We start from the raw sequence: 17016 nt of genomic DNA, 5'->3' as shown, positions 1-17016 counted from the left end.
AGACCCCCAAATTAATATTTGTCTGTTGACTGCAAATATGTTGTGCCAGGGACCCATGTACCAGATTTGTGTTGTTAAAATATTCCAACATTTTCAAAAATGTCCCAAGATTCTTTTGAAATAGCAGATGAGATCTACAAGTTCACAACGCGTCGCAGCTTGTAGACTGTATATAGCTTGTAGATTTTCAAATAGCCAATGCATATAGGTTTAAAGTGCTCATGTGGCTTCTTTTGGGCTTGTTTTCATAAACCTGGTTGCTCTTTTCTCTCGCAGAATCTGGCAACACTGCCCGGAAGCAGGGATGTTATTCCACCAGAATATCCAACAACAACAACAACACAACAGCTTCAGGCAGTCCATGCTATCTTCTGTCTTTGTACTGTTCTTTTTGTGGACAATTGTCATTTCTAGCGATTGTATTATAAAGTGGTCTTTTGGTCCAACATGTCAGGAACACAACATCTCAGATTGTTTCTCCAGGAACGACTGACTCTGGCTGCTGAGGAGATCTTTGGTGTTGTTGAGAAAAGCATCAGTGAATATGAAGAGCAAGTTGTTCAGTCCAAGAGGGAGGTGGAGCAGCTGAAACAACACATACTGACCCTCACCAGGGCTGGAAGAAGTACTCACATGTTTTACTTAAGTAAAAGTACCAATTACTGCAATGTAGAAATGCTCTGTTACAAGTAAAAGGCCTGTGTTCAAAATGTTACTTGAGTGAAAGTGCAAAAAGTATTGTCATCAAAATATACATAAAGTAAAAGTACTAAAAGGTTACTTTGAAAATGGCAGATCTACAAGCTCATAACGTGTCACGATGCAACGCGTTGTGAGCTTGTAGATCGGCTATTTAAAAATAGCCTATGTATAAAATAGGGCTAAAGTGGTTAAATGTATGTTTTATAAGATAAATAATTTATATATGCAAAGTAACTAGTCACTTTACATTTTTCAAATGATTGTAGTGGAGTAAAAGTAGAATATTTTCCTCAGAGATATAGTGGAGTAAAAGTATTGAAATTTGGAAATACTCCAGTAAAGTAAAAGCACCTCAAAATTAAATGTACTTAGTTACTTTACACCTCTGCAACTGAACGCTATAGGTACGATTATTCATCCTTGTATTATTTGTTAAAGGGTGTCTAAGTGATTTTTGTTTGTTTGGTGACTTTAAATATGTGTTAAACAGCTCTATATTCATTGCTAATAGACACTAGAGTGTTTGGTTCACTAACAGGAGTCCCCCTGACCCCCAGCTTTTTTAGTAATCAGAAAATAAATGTTCAGGTTGGGATACCAATATTATCCAATCAGGAGAGAGAGGTCATATAGGACACAGGAAAGCAAGTGAACTTGTAAGTGATGAAGACAATGGGGGGAAAATTAGCTGCAGACACATTTGGATGTGGAACACTATAAAATTGATGCTGATAACTTCAGATCATTTGTGGTGTTTCCTCTCTACTGATTGAAGAAATCTGAAAATGTATTTTCTGATTTAGTGTTTATAGAGCTGTAGTGGTGGCAAGACCTCTGTTACTGAACAAACACTCTCAACAAAAAGGTTTTGTTTTTGACCAAAACATATCACTTATATCACTATAAAAAAAAAACAGGCCATTATATGTCAAACATCAAATAGACTTCATAGTCAGTAATTGTTTGCTCTCTCTCTCTGTCAGATTCCCAGCCAGTCTCTGAGGATCTGCTTCCTTTACAACAGCTGAACCCTAGACAGGAGCTGATGTCCAGTCAGGAGCATGAGGCCGTTCAACATCAGTCTCCACCAGTAAAAGAGGAACAGGTGGACCTCAGCATCATTCCAGACTCTGAGACCAGTATTTACAACATTGTAACAAATGGATTTGTTACATCAGAAAGCACCAGTGACAGTCAGCTGATCCCTCCTTATACCACGGTAACTGTTCAACATTCCACACAAGTAAAAGAGGAACAGGTGGACCTCAGCATCATTGCAGACTCTGAGGCCGGTATTTACAACAGTGGGACAAATGGATTTGTTACATCAGAAAGCGCCAGTGACAGTCAGCTGATTCGGACTTATGATTCGGACGATATTTTCTGTATAGAGCAAAAGATTTGCCGTTTTTGCAGACAGCGGTTCCCCTCATATGCAGAACTGATGAAGCACGTCGAGGAGAGTCACATAGGACATAAAGCCTTCAAATGCCCCGAATGTGACAAGGAATTCGCTCGTAAAAACCTCTGGGCTGATCACTATAGAATTCACACTGGCGTAAAACCGCATTCCTGTCCTGTCTGCGGGAAATCGTTTACTCAGGTCGCTAACCTTAAAGCTCACATGAAAATTCACACAGGCGTCAAAAATCACTCTTGTCCTATCTGCGGGAGATTGTTTTCCCGGAGCACAACCCTTAAAGATCACATGAGGGTTCACACTGGCATCAAACCTCACTGTTGCCCTGACTGCGGGAGACTGTTTGCTGATCGGTCAAACCTAACTGTCCACATGAAAATTCACACCGGCGACAAACCTTACTCTTGCACTGTCTGTGGGAAATCGTTTATTCAACGCTCATGCCTTAAAAGTCACATGAACGTGCACACGGGCAAGAAACCTTACTTGTGCAACAAATGTGGCGAAACGGTTACCAACATCGATCATCACAAGGGGTGTCAGATGTAGGGCTGGGGCGATATGGACAAAATCAAATATGATATTGTTGGCCAAATACCTCAGTATTGATACAGCCAGACATCACTTTACTGTAATGAAACCTTTAAAACCTGGAAAAGACGAACAGTTATGCCATATATTTTATTATCATATTGAAAATCCTAGAGTATATCTAGTCTCATAACATAGTATCAGTATAATATTGATGTGTATCCCAGCCCTAATAGAATATCTGTGCCCTTAACGGGAAAGTCCTTTTGCGGCATAACTTCTGGAAAAATAACTTGTACAAACTTGAGGGTGCACATGAGAGTCCATGAAGCATGGAGACTGTTTGCTTCTTCTACTCGTACTACTACCAGGTAGTTTGTTGGCCATGTTTTATACAACAAGTGTAAAACAAGTGTGATGTGAGACAATGTTGGAGTCTGTAGTTACTTTTATCCATTTTAAAAACAGGAAAATGTGTCATCCTTTCTTGTCAGTTAATGAGTGAGAAATAAATATGAGTGCCTTTTTATAACCTGGTTGTCAGAGTCATGGTGTGATGAAGCATGGATGGCCAGAGTCACATTAGTTTTGGTTTTGCCGTTTCATTTTAGTATAGTTTGTTATTGTAATATGTGGTAGTCAGGGACGACATTCAACAAGCTCAGAAATGTAGTTAAAATGGCAGGTCTACAAGCTCACAATGCGTCACATCGTACGCTCGTAACCCGTGAGCTTGTAGATCTGCTATTTTTGAAGATCTTTCACAATTGTTAGTCCATGGACCAAGACTCCAAATTTTACAAATCGGTGCCGTCTGGGTGGGCAAATTCTAATTGTGATTCATTTTTATTCCTATTCATCCTTGGATTGTGTTTGTATATGATAGACCTTGCTGACTGGTAGCTTATTAGTGTTTTCACCTCATAAAGTAATAGACTGCTGTCATTCAAAAACGGGAAGGTGCCTTCCCTGGAAATCATATTTATTTTATTATATCCTCTCCCTGGGGTGTGTCTGCACCACTGGCAGCCCATAGATTGTAATAAGCTCCTATAACATGTTTGAAGTAATTTGTCCAATACCCATTGGTAGACTTTTCGTTTTGAATCTTAAACTCTCTCCTTCAATATAGTGCATTTCTGATTTTGTGCTACATCATGAACCTTCCAGTTTTCTCAGCTCTGCCTTGACGTCAAGCAATACAGTGTTTTTCATCTGATTTCTGCAATTATGTTTCCCTCTTCAATAGGCTTCTGAACCTATGACATTTTCTTGCCTCGCCTCCACTGCTTTCAAAGTGACATTGTGTGGCCTTAATTGAGCATTTTGTCCTGCTGTGAATCACAGAAGTCTATAACTTCAACTGATTTTGTATGATGAAGATTTTTACGGTGTGGCACTTAAGGGACGTGTGTGTGTGTGTGTGAGTGAGAGAGTGAGAGTTTTCCATCTACTGGAATACTGGATATAGCATTACCCATTTCGGTCAAATGACCAGGAACAAATGTAACAAATGTGAATAAACCACTCAAATTTCAATAGTGGCGAGTGAATCGCAAGGTCTTACTTGAGGCAATCGGATTGAAACATTTTGCAAAGCTTGAAGTACCCTAACCGTATTATAACTCTCTTGGGTACATGCATGGTGCAACATCCAGTTACCTTCTCCAGAAGTAGAACATCCAGAAAGCTGAAAGACCATGTCGGCTTCAGATAGAGTTCAGGTAGACTTGGAACCGCTCTACGATATGGATGAATGAGGAGTTCTAAAAAAGGCTCTGTGAGTGACGCCTGATGGACATGTTGGAAGCTGTAAAATGCTCCTCAGGGCTTCTTCCAGGAGGCACACCTCTGTTGTATGTTGTCCCTTTAGCCAGAGGAGGATGAATGCTTTGTGTAGAGACAAGCATGTGCTGCTGCTCTGTTGTACTTTCTACCTTCTATCACATCAGCTACTGACCCTTCCACAGTAACACAAGACTCAGAGGTCCCTCAACCCTGTGTGTCGGAATCATTTCCCTAGAATAGAAAGTAGATTGCAAATGGTGTGGAACTCCCTATCCCGATGACAGTGTTTCTTTTGTTTTGCTTAGTTTTTACTTGCCATAGTTCCACACTATTTCTGTTATCTTGACGTATAATGCCCGGTCAAACACGCAGATGATTATCTTTCATGTTTTTTATTTCAAAACAACTAAATGTGTATGCAGATTCAAACACTTTGCTTTTATTACTTTTATAAATGTTTTAGTTGCCTCAGGTTCAAGATGAAAAATGATATTGCCAGTTTGTGTTCTTTTTTGGAAAGAAATTAATACGCTAATTAGGGGAAATAACAATGTCCAATAAATATGAAAAGCTATTCCTGTGGAAAGGCTATCATACTACAATACTTGTATTGACCCTATAAAGCTAAGCCATTAAATATAGGTAAGGTTATCTGGTCTGGCCCATGGACTATATGTTGACTAAAACATATTGGAAGGATATTGTAGATTTCATTTCTACTACTTTTGTCTAATACTTGATGTATTAAGTATTGAGAAAGACAAAAACTAAGGCCATTATGTCTATTTTAGTTTGCTTTAATTAGTTTTTATAAACGTACAATACAGATTCCGTTTTTTGTAAAGCCTTTTCTTTTCTTTTTTATATTTAAAACGTTTATTTATTATTTGTTTTCAATCCTAGTCATCGTTATTTTGTATGTTAGTGTTATAACCCTGGTGTGTAATACCTTGACCCAGTCTCTAAGTTCTTAATAAAAAAGTATTTGACCCAGTGCTCTAAGTTCTTAATACAAAGTATTTTGAGGTTTGACAGGTCTAATTGAATTGTTTCAAAAGCTTACACTGCATTTCCATTTCTGTTTTTGCCTTCTTGCTTGTAATTATAAAAAAAAACATTTAATTGTACTTTAAATAAAAGACAATACAATTATTAAGTATAGTTAAAAAAAATCACAAATAGGCCAGTTTATAAAATTACTTTTTAGGAGAGACTTAAAATAAGAAAATGATTCAGGTAAGTCAACAAAGAGGTCCTGATGACAATGACTTGTCTTGATCACCTGTGTTGAACATCTGGATTTGGGAACAGCCAGAAAGGTACAATCTGAGGATCTCAGACAGCCGTTTGGCTCACAGGGATTTAAAAGATCTAGAATATAACTGGAAGCAGAGCCCATCTGAGTTTGAAACTAATTAGTAAAATACATTCTAAAATGAACGGTGGCTAATGCAAGATCTTGCATTTATAGCCACTGTTAATTTGATTTTAGAAGAGTTTAGAAACCTCTTAAGAGTTGTGTTATTGTTTCTAAACTGGTCTGGCATGTGGAGCTGTGATGATGAGTAAAATTATTGTCATTTTGCATTTCATCTGTTTGTTATAAACTTTGAATACAGTGTAGTATGAAATAAAGGTTTCTGTAACTGCAATTGTCCTATTATTTCTCCAGCAATCAGCATATTATTGGCACTTGTGCAAAACCATCCAGGCCAGCAGATGGCAATAGCGGTAAGGTCAGACTACACGTTTCACATAACCAGTGGTGTCAAGTAACTCAAGTACTGTAGGCTACTTAAGTAAAAATTGTATTTTACTTGAGTATTTCCAATTTTCTACTTCTACTGCACTACATCTCAGAGGAAAATATTATACTTGTATACAATTATTTAAAAACTATACCTACTAGTTACTTTGTAGATTTAGATTATTATTACAAAACATACATTAACCACTTCAGCCCTATTTAAACGATGACTATTTGAAAATAGCCGATCTACAAGCTCACAATTGTGAGCTTGTAGATCTGCTATTTTCAAAACATTTTGCAAAGTTATGAAATGGGACATTCTGCATAATGAGTACTACTTACTTTGATACCAATACTTTGAATACCAGACTTGTAATAGAGTATTTCTCCATTGCATTGATGCTTTTACTTAAGTAACAAATGTGAGTACTTTTTCCACCGATGCATCATGCACGTAACCCGGAAGTCATTCAATATTCACCAAAACAACAACATTCAACAACATCTTCAGACCACAGTCGATGCTCTAAACTCTCTGTATATTTTGTGTACAACATTAGATGTGAAAGCGGTCTTTTGGTCCAAAATGTCAGGAACACAACATCTCAGATTGTTTCTCCAGGAACGACTGACTCTGGCTGCTGAGGAGATCTTTGGTGTTGTTGAGAAAAGCATCAGTGAATATGAAGAGCAAGTTGTTCAGTCCAAGAGGGAGGTGGAGCAGCTGAAACAACACATACTGACCCTCAACACACTGAAGACAATAGGTACGATTATTCACCCATTGTCAGTGGTGGAAAGTAACTGTACATTTACTTAAGTACTGTACTTAAGTACAATTTTGAGGTATTTGTACTTGGGTATTTGTACTTGGGTATTTCCAATTTCCAATACTTTTACTTCTACTCCACTACATCTCAGAGGCAAATATTGTACTTTTACTCCACTACATTTACTTGAAAACTTTAGTTACCAGTTACTTTTCAGATATAAACTATGATATAATGAAACATACATTAACCACTTTAGCCCTGTTTTATACATAGGCTAATTGAAAATAGCAGATCTACAAGCTCACAACGCGTCACATCGCGACGTGTTGTGAGCTTGTAGATCTGCTATTTTCAAATATTTAGTACTTTTACTTTTGGTACATTAAGTACATTTTTTGATGCCAATACTTTTGTACTTTTACTCAAGTAAATTTTAAATTCTGGACTTTTACTTGTATTTTTATTTTGCAGTATTGGTACTTTTACTTAAGTGGAGAATTTTAGTACTTTTTCCACCACTGCAAAAGGTACGGTTATTCACCCATTGTATATGTTAAAGTGGAGAGAGGGAGAGGGAGAGGGAGAGAGAGGAACTGGAACACAATCAAATTGAAGCTGATAAATTATCTTTTTTGGGGTTGGTTCTCTCAGTCTCTCCTGATTGGATATAATTGGTATCCCGTCCCGACGTGAAAATGTATTTTCTGTTTACTTTTCTGTTTCATGAATGGACTGTCAATGGAGGGTATATTGCAACTTAAGAGTTTGGATAGCCTCTAAAGTAGCAGAGACATACGGAAAAATATAGCCATTATAAGTAAGTTCATACGATTTTGATATACACAACATAACAACATTGCTCTCGTAAAAGGAACCTGTTAAAAGTCAACTAATTGCTGGTTAGGTCCAGCTTTTATTCAGCTACAAGCTCATTATGGAGGGCATGAAGTTAGCAATGGAGTTAATCGACTTAAGGCTTGCTGATAAATAACTTGCAGGTAACCCGTTGATGAAAGTGTGATTAAAAGCAAAACGGGTTTGGTGTGAGTTTTGGTGTGATTATAGATGTTTTATACATTATTGCTTCAAGCAATAATGTAACGTCAAGGGATGCTCTCTAATTGTAAACGTTGCACCCTTATGTGTTTGCTTAAAATAAGCTTTACATTTAACACGTAACAAATGTCACCGGAACACTGGAATGAGTTGTTGTCATGTTTTCTTTTGTGTAGATTCTTACATTATAGCACGTCTTAAAGGGACTACACCATGAATTCAAATATATATATATATATATATATATATATATATATATATATATATATATATATATATATATATATATATATATATATATATATATATATATATATATTTAATATCATATTGTTTATGTCCCTCAAACGTTTTTCAAAAGGTTTGAGTCTAAATCAAGCCTCAGATATACTCATTCCAACTAACTTCTCTCTGGCTTATAAGGCACTTTCACCTGCAATACCACATTGTCCTGTTTGGCACGGGGCGCTATTGAGCCAGTTTGTATGCATGTTATCTCCTGGTTCTGTTTCTTTTGGGGGGGTTGGAACTGAAAAACGGGAGGAATTGTTCCCTGACGTGACGTCACCTGTTTTGAGACCAATTGACAGAAAACCCCAGATTTGCTCTGAAAGCCTGAGTGTTCAAACTGGGGTATTTTTTAGGATAGAAGAGAGGTAGGGGAGACCAAAAACACACAAAAAAGAAAAGAAAGTTAAAATTCATGGTGTAGGCCCTTTAAGATTCAGATTCAACTTTATTGTCACATCACAGGTGTTACAGCTGTAAAAAAGTGGATTACATTTTCTACCAAGCATAACGGGTACAACAGGTCTGATGATATGTCAAATATCTATCAAATAGACTTCATAGTCAGTAATTGTTTGCTCTCTCTCTCTGTCAGATTCCCAGCCAGTCTCTGAGGAGCTGCTTCCTTTACAACAGCTGAACCCTACACAGGAGCTGATGTCCGTTCAGGAGGACGAGGCCGTTCAACATCAGTCTCCACAAGTTAAAGAGGAACAGGTAACAGGTAAAACAAGCTTTACATTTAAACAGACTGCTACAGACTATATGTAAGTCGAAATGAAGTGTAGTCAGGAGTTCAGTCGGTTGAAAGGTGTCGCATAGTCAGTCGGCTGCTAGTTTGGTCCTAAGAATATGGCTTGATGTTATGTGGCTTTTCAACAGCAAACTCATGAACATGCCGCGCAATGCAAGCATTCTCCTCACAGTCTAGTGAGCTCTCATTCCAGCTCACAAAGCGTCAGCGACGTGTTGTGAGCTTGTAGATCTTCTATTTTTTCGGCTAATGATCCCCCCAGAAAAGAGATGCAAGGGTTCAAGTGATTAACCCTTTAAGACCTGAGGCGATTCTTAAAAATGTTTTCTAAATCCTAAAATTTCTTTGAAAAAAAAAAAAAAAAAAAAAAAAGATTTTTCAAAAATAGCAGATCTACAAGTTCATAGCGCGGCACTCGGTGCCGCGCTATGAGCTTGTATATCTGCTATTTTTGAATAGCCAAAGAATTCTAAAGTGACACAGATGCGTTCCAGGTCTTAATGGGTTAATATGAAAAAATAAAGTCCATATCACACAAAGATTTGGAGGCCCCCCTGCAGTACCTCTGACGACCCCCTAGGGGTCCCGGACCCCCTGTTGAAGACCCCGGCAATAGGCTACTCACCACATTGGGCACAAGCTTTGCCCTCTGCGAAGTAATCCACCTTTTTATAACCATTTTCAAGTGATAACATAGTCAACTGTAGTAGGCTGTCCCATGATTTAGTTCCACTTCCGCCCTCCTGTGTCTGCATTTTTGCAAACATGCAGCGCTGTAGCGATGTACCATACAGTCTGTATGCGCTGTATTGTGACAAAAATAAATGTCCAGCGAGCACTACCTCCATTGCATTTGCGAAAAGCAAAACAAAGAGCTCTACAACACACACTACAACAGACGCTTTCCAACATCGACGCAGATGTCGGTTTGGTGTGTTGGATCCTGACAACTTTATAAATACAATTTCTATCATATGACTGTAATGACTTGCTTTGGACTAATATGATGACATTTCTCAGTTTCTTTTTAATTGATTGTTTAATTATAGTTCAAGTTAATAGTAATTGTTTGCTCTCTCTCTCTGTCAGATTCCCAGCCAGTCTCTGAGGAGCTGCTTCCTTTACAACAGCTGAACCCTAGACAGGAGCTGATGTCCAGTCCGGAGGATGAGGCCGTTCAACATCAGTCTCCACAAGTTAAAGAGGAACAGGTGGACCTCAGCATCATTCCAGAGTCTGAGACCAGTATTTACAACAGTGGGACCAATGGATTTGGTCAATCAGAATCCACAAGTGACAGTCAGCTGATCCCTTCTTATACCATGGTAACTGTGATCGCAAACCACGATGTCGACGAAGACAAATGTAACGAGAGTGAAGGATTGGGCTTGACGTTCAGCCAGAGTGACGACGATATTTTCTCCATGGAGCAAAAGATTTGCCGTTTTTGCCGAAAGCAGTGCCGCTCATACTCAGACCTGGTAAAGCACGTGGAGGAGAGTCACATAGGACAGAAAGCCTTCAAATGTCCCGAATGTGACAAGGAATTTGCTCGCAGAGACAAGTTGTGTATTCACTATAGAATTCACACTGGCGTAAAACCTCACTCTTGCCCTGTCTGCGGGAAATTGTTTAATCAACGCTCAAACTTTACCGTTCACATGAGAATTCACACCGGCGTCAAACCTCACTCTTGTCCTGTCTGCGGGAAATCGTTTTCTCGGAGCACAACCCTTAAAGATCACATGAGAGTTCACACTGGTGACAAAATAGTTGCCCACAGAAATCACCTCAAACCTTGTGAAATGGACGATATGGACAAAATCAAATATCATGATATTTTTGACCAAGCACCTCAATATTGATGAAGCTAGAAGCTCACACAATTACATCACAGTACTGTAATGCAACCTTAAAAACATGGCAAAGACAACATTTATGCTCTTAGGGGAAAAGCCTATTTGCTGAATAACTGGTGGCAAAAACAAACACACCGGTACAAACATGATGGTGCACATGAGGGTCCATGAAACACAGAAAATGTTGCTACTTCTACTAATACTGCTATTACTGTGTAGTTTGCTGGCCATGTTTTATACCAGCTGTCCTGCTTTAAATCAAATGGTGATGTCAGACACAATATGAGTTTATCCATTTTGAGAGGAGAGGAAAATGTGGCATCCATTCAAGTATTTTTCTTCAGTTAATGAGAGGGTTACATAAAGTGAGAAATATGTATTTTATTACCTGGTTGTCAGAGGTATGGTGTGATGAAGCATGGATGGCTATAGTCACAAAGCACACAGTGAACAGTAGCTGACAGACAGTGTTGTAAAGAGTAATTCCTGCTCTGCACCAATGAAAGTCATGATACATGACCTTAATTAGACTGAAATACACTGACTGTGTGTATTTAATTTTGTGGTTTGTTAATGATTTCTGTTAATAGCTTACACTGTTTGCGCTTCTCATTTTGTTTTTGTCTTCTTGATTATCTAAACAACTCAGTTATTTTCTTTAAATTATCATTTAAATCAAATAAAATACATTGAGTGAGGGTACTAAAGGAATCATAAATAAGCCAGTCTTTAAAATACGTTTTTAGGAGAGACTTAAAAGACGATATTGATTCAGGTAAGACTCCAAATAGTAGAGGCTCTGAGCTCCTGATGGCAAAGGCTTGGTCACCTTTGTTCCTAAATCCCGATTTAGGAACATCCAAATGTTACCATGGACAGCTCATATGGATTTAAAAGATTAAGAACAGGGGTCTTCAACGTTTATAAGGCCAAGGACCCCTTAGGTGAATGATACATAGATGAAGCAAGTAGCCCCCTACTACATAATATTGTGTTAAATTGTTTTGCATATTATCTCCAACTTCTGATCCTTTATATTTTGTATAAAGTATTCTGTCATACAGCTGGATGGTGAGTATTGCGGACTGTCTGAATTGTCGAGTTTTTTTAATCTCAGAAACAATTTCTGCCAGATATGTGAATGTTGTGACCCAGGCATGATCAATGAAATTTGCAGCCAGCACTGCACAGTTTTAGACAATATATGTGCAGGGGTGTTTCTAAGCATCAATCAAAATGAAGTAATAACAGTGGGTGAGTGGCACTGAGTGCACTGTTGTTTCAGTACCAATGGGAAGTCATCAAAGGGAAATTTAGAACACACTAAGTTATAGGTGTGATTTTATGGACATTCTTAAAAGCATCTGTCTGTCTCTGGTTTTCCTGATTGCTTTGAAAAGTTCAGAGCCATTAGGGGGACATTTAGAAAGAGGAAAGATGGTTGAAAGATGACAAAAAGTACAGAGGTGGCTTTGGTGGTAATAATACAAATTTACAGGGTTACAGTGTCTCATTATTTGTTTTTTGGGGGGGGGGGGGGTATTTTCAGACATATTTAACCCATGTAGACCTGAGGCTGATTTTAAAAACGCCTTCTAAATCCTAAATTCTAACCTAAGTTTTCTGAAAAACTTGTATTTTTGTATTCAAAAAAATGCTTTCCCGGTTTTAAAGGTATAACAACGAAACGTATAGGCTTTCCCGGTCTTAAGGGGTTAAATATGAATACAAATTTTAAAAACGTTACTATCAAACAATAACTTGGTGGCCCCCCTCCAATGTCTCTGAGGACTCCCTAGGGGTTGTGGACCCCCCGTTGAATACCGTACCCATGATTTAGAATATAACTGAGTGCCAAGCCAATCTGAGTACGGGTAGCCAAATTAGTTAATTAAATAATAATTTAAAAAATAACTGCCATAAAGAGCTGTGATGAGTTTGTGAATTTACTGGCATTCTGTATTTTATCTGTTTTATCTTGTTATACAGCAGTAGCCTATATGAAAAGGTTTCTGTAACTGCAGCTGGGTTTTATTCACCCAGCAATCTGAAGGCCAGCAGATGGCGGTAGTGCCCGCCTACAAGTTTGACATAAACCGGAAGCAGTTAGTTATAGGAACAATAACAGTGTTGCCATGTCCGCTTATTATAAGCGACTTTGGGCTTGTTTTTCTGTAAAGTTGCTTGTAAATATTGGTGGTTGCGTTTTTTGGGATTGTTTCTAAAGTGCTCATTTGGGCTCGTTTCCTAATGTTGTTTAAGCCAGTGGTTCTCAAACATTTTCAAGTCAAGGACCCCCAAATTAATATGTATTTTTTTGTCCGCAGACCCCCATCTAAAAAATGTTGTGCCAGGGACCTCCATACAACATTTGTGTTGTTAAAATGTTTCCAAAATATTTAGAAATGACAATTTATTTCCCCAATAAGTAAAAAAAAAAAAAAAAGCAGATCTACAAGTGACGCGTTGTAAGCCTGTAGATCTGCTATTTTCAAAAAGCTGTAGCCTAGTCTCTTAATTCTAATTATTTTGGGCTTGTTTTCATAGACCGGTTACTTATTTCTCTCGCAAAATCTGGCAACAGTGAACAATAACAACGCTCAGACCACAGTCAATGCTCTAGTCTAGACTCTTCAGTCTTTGTGTTGACATTGTGTCATTTGTGTACAACACAGTGTGATTAGATTAGAAAGTGCTCTTATAGGTCCAAAATGTCAGGAAGACAACAGATCATCAGATTGTTTCTCCAGGAACGACTGACTCTGGCTGCTGAGGAGATCTTTGGTGTTGTTGAGAAAAGCATCAGTGAATATGAAGAGCAAGTTGTTCAGTCCAAGAGGGAGGTGGAGCAGCTGAAACAACACATACTGACCCTCAACACACTGAACACTCGCATCCTTCCATCACTTTCAACAAGTGGGTGTAAGTGATTGTTTGTAAATAAGTTAAATAGCTTGTATTCCCATAATAATTGAATAATTGGAAACCAATGGTGTGATTGATTGATTGATTGATGTACTTTATTTAGTAAGACATGAGAACAACAGTACATGGAAGTACAAATTCACAATACAAGGTCTACTAAAGTGGATAACTCATAAAGCACTAAGCTTGTTTAAAATGAGTTCCCATGCACACAAGTCATGATGACATTTAAGAGACAGACAGATATGCACTACACAGAACGTCATACAATCAGCTTACAGGTTACTGGTATGAAACATAAGAAATATGTACAAGAAAAACGTTTTTGGTGGGTGGTGGTGGGGGGTGTAGGTTAAGACTTTAACAGGGTCCAGTTTGGAATTGCAGCCTCCTGAATGTGTTTCTTTAGGGCAGTTTTGAAAGTGAGTAGGGTTTTAAAGTAACTAATAACATTTACTGAAGTATACTATACTTGCGTACAATTTTGAGGTATTTTTACTTCACAGGAGTATTTCCAATTTTCAGGGGTCATTACTCATCACCATGGCAGCTCGTGATGGACATTTTCATTAATATTTCATTTTTGCCACAAACATGCAAAATAGAAAAAAATATTTTACCTAAAACACATGGCCTAGCCCTAAATGTATACTAATGGACTCCTAATGTGTCATAGGGTCAGTGGTGGAAAAAGTACTCAAATTCTTTACTTAAGTACCAATACTGCAATATAAAAATACTCTGTTACAAATAAAAGTCCAGAATTAAAAATGTACTTGAGTAAAAGTACAAAAGTATTGGCATCAAAATGTACTTAAAGTACCAAAAGTAAAAGTACTAAATATTTGAAAATAGCCGATCTACAAGCTCACAACGCGTCGCGATGCGACGCGTTGTGAGCTTGTAGATCTGCTATTTTCAAATAGCCCAGGTTTAAAATAGGTTTAAAGTGGTTAATGTATGTTTCATTATATCATAATTTATATCTGAAAAGTAACTAGTAACTAAAGTTTTCAAATAATTGTAGTGGAGTAAAAGTACAATATTTGCCTCTGAGATGTAGTGGAGTAGAAGTAAAAGTATTGGAAATTGGAAATACTCAAGTAAAGTACAAATACCTCACAATTGTACTTAAGTACAGTACTTAAGTAAATGTACTTAGTTACTTTCCACCACTGCATAGGGTCTATTGTATTCCAATGTGCTGCACATTTTAAAACAACAGTACGTCTGCATTAACTACTGAGCCAATTGAGTGTCATCTGTACAGACGTGCTTCCCTCGCAAAAGGGCCACATAGCTGCGTGGGTGCGTATTATACATCATGGCTATTACAGAGATTGCTGGATTTTCAAAGGACAGTGTTACTTGAGGATCAAGTTCTACCAGCTAAACCGTTTGGTTTGGCACGGTACTGTAGCTAGTTCTGGATTCTATTAAGGTGATCGCGGGTATTCTCTGTTGATGAGAAAGTCCAAGGAATGCAAATATAGACCATATTCACACGGCGGCCATGTTTCTATGAAGTCAATGAAAGTAGCCACCCCGGGTGGCGGCACTTTCAATGTTAAATTCCAATATGGCCGCCGTGTGAATATGGTCTATAACAATGGAAACAAAGACACACCCTACAAATTACACTTGAGTTGTTTTGATTTATTAGACATAATAATTACATGTTAAATGCTTCTCACAGAAACGTCAAGGATAAAATGCCTATGAAACACTGGAACAAGGAAACTTGAGAGACAGAAAAGATATGTGGGCCAGCTGGGCCTACTGTACATGATGAATGATTAATTGAATACAATAATAATAATAATAATAAACTTTATTTGTATAGCACCTTTCATGACATGAAATGCAGCTCAAAGTGCTTTACAGAGCAAGGATACAATTACAGTTAGAACCAATTTAACAATAAAGCAAACAAAAATAAAATAAAATAAAATAAAAGCAGTAAAATGCAGTAAAATGCAGTGGCCCTCGCCACTACACAACTACAACACAAATGGATATAACTTAAATGTAGTGGCCACTGTCCTCTACAACACAGCTAAAGAAATATCCACACTTCACACAATTGCCAATATTACATGTGTACCTTGTGTACCTTAGTAATATATCTTCACACAATTGTCAATATTACACCTTAGTAATATATTTTCACTTAGTAATATTACACCTTAGTAATATATTTTCACCATGTTTACCACGTGTGGACTAGCCCAGGGGATCTGCTAACTTATCACATCCAAACCACACACCGTACACCCCTGAGAATGATATCGGGGTTATACAAGATATATAGAATAAACATAGACAAAAGGATCTGCCCTGGAGGGTCCACAACGTGTCGACGTGCTAAAAATAAAATAAAATAAAATAAAAGCAGTAAAAAGCAGTAAAATGCTTTTATGTATATCTGTTTACAGATGACATGCCTTCTGTTTTTGCTCTTTTCCTGCACCATTTTTTCACTGTGGTGTGGTCCCTCGCATGCCATTGACTTAAATTATTTCATTCTCTGACCACACCACATACACTCCATGAATCTGTATGAAAAAAAAGAGAGAAAAAAGGTTTTTCTGCAACAAAGGATTGAAAGCACATTTAGCAATTTTCACAGAATTGAGGCAGCTATTATTTCTTCTTGCTGTCTTGTCTTCACCTGATGGTACAGGTACCATGTGCAATACTGCAAATCTCCTGCAACATATTAATGAGCATGTTACTTATCACCAAAGTTATTCACACACATTTTTTATATGTTTTTACATTATGAGATTTATTTAATTATGTAATTATTTTACATAATGAAGAAAATATATAGGCTAGATTTTGAATTCGTTTTCAAAATTAAAAATGTGCCACGGACATAGATATGTCTTGCCATGGACACGTTTGTCCGTGTACGGACATGTTGTTGACCCCTGCCAATTTTCAATACTTTTGCTTCTACTCCACTACATCTCAGAGGCAAATATTGTACTTTTACTCCACTACGATTATTTGAAAACAGATATAAATTATTATATTATAAAGCATACATTAACCACTTTAGCCCTATGTTTTACATAGGCTATTTGAAAATAGCCGAGCTTGTAGATTCAAACAAGTATATTTTGATGCCAATACTTTTACTCAAGTAACATTTTGAACACAGGCTT

General features: G+C 37.5%; 2 protein-coding genes across 7 annotated transcripts in view; both read left to right on the top strand.

The window, feature by feature from the left end:
* Window positions 1-327: 327 nt before the first annotated feature.
* LOC308098844 (uncharacterized protein) lies at window positions 328-11891 on the top strand. 5 transcript variants are annotated; one of them, XM_080447307.1, is made up of 3 exons: window positions 328-625; window positions 8904-9032; window positions 10152-11891. In XM_080447307.1, the coding sequence occupies exons 1-3, from the start codon at window positions 448-450 to the stop codon at window positions 10925-10927; spliced, it is 1083 nt and encodes a 360-aa protein (XP_080303433.1). In that variant the 5' UTR covers window positions 328-447; the 3' UTR covers window positions 10928-11891. The 5 variants fall into 5 exon arrangements, with proteins under 5 accessions (XP_080303433.1, XP_080303435.1, XP_080303431.1 ...); XM_080447306.1 differs by lacking the exon at window positions 328-625 and adding an exon at window positions 6687-6958; XM_080447309.1 differs by lacking the exon at window positions 8904-9032.
* A 1644-nt stretch (window positions 11892-13535) lies between these two features.
* The window catches only part of LOC308098817 (uncharacterized protein), a 53673-nt gene continuing 50192 nt past the window's right edge, over window positions 13536-17016 (top strand). Inside the window, exon 1 of one of the 2 annotated variants that reach the window (XM_080447266.1) lies at window positions 13536-13837. In XM_080447266.1, coding sequence (XP_080303392.1) covers window positions 13633-13837 — 205 coding nt within the window. In that variant the 5' untranslated portion in view covers window positions 13536-13632. Of the gene's footprint in view, window positions 13844-17016 lie in introns of both variants that reach the window. The other variant, XM_080447265.1, reaches the window with a different exon arrangement.

This window comes from Gymnoscopelus braueri, assembly GCF_963280865.1.
Source record: "Gymnoscopelus braueri genome assembly, chromosome: 2".
NCBI classification, from domain to species: Eukaryota; Metazoa; Chordata; class Actinopteri; order Myctophiformes; family Myctophidae; genus Gymnoscopelus; species Gymnoscopelus braueri.
This window is presented reverse-complemented; position numbering and strand designations above follow the sequence as displayed.

Coding starts and splice junctions, on each gene's coding strand:
- LOC308098844 (XM_080447305.1), top strand. CDS start 448: ATGTCAGGAACACAACATCTCAGATTGTTTCTCCAGGAACGACTGACT. Junction 626..1,685: donor CCTCACCAGGGCTGGAAGAA/GTACTCACATGT, acceptor TCTCTCTGTCAG/ATTCCCAGCCAGTCTCTGAG.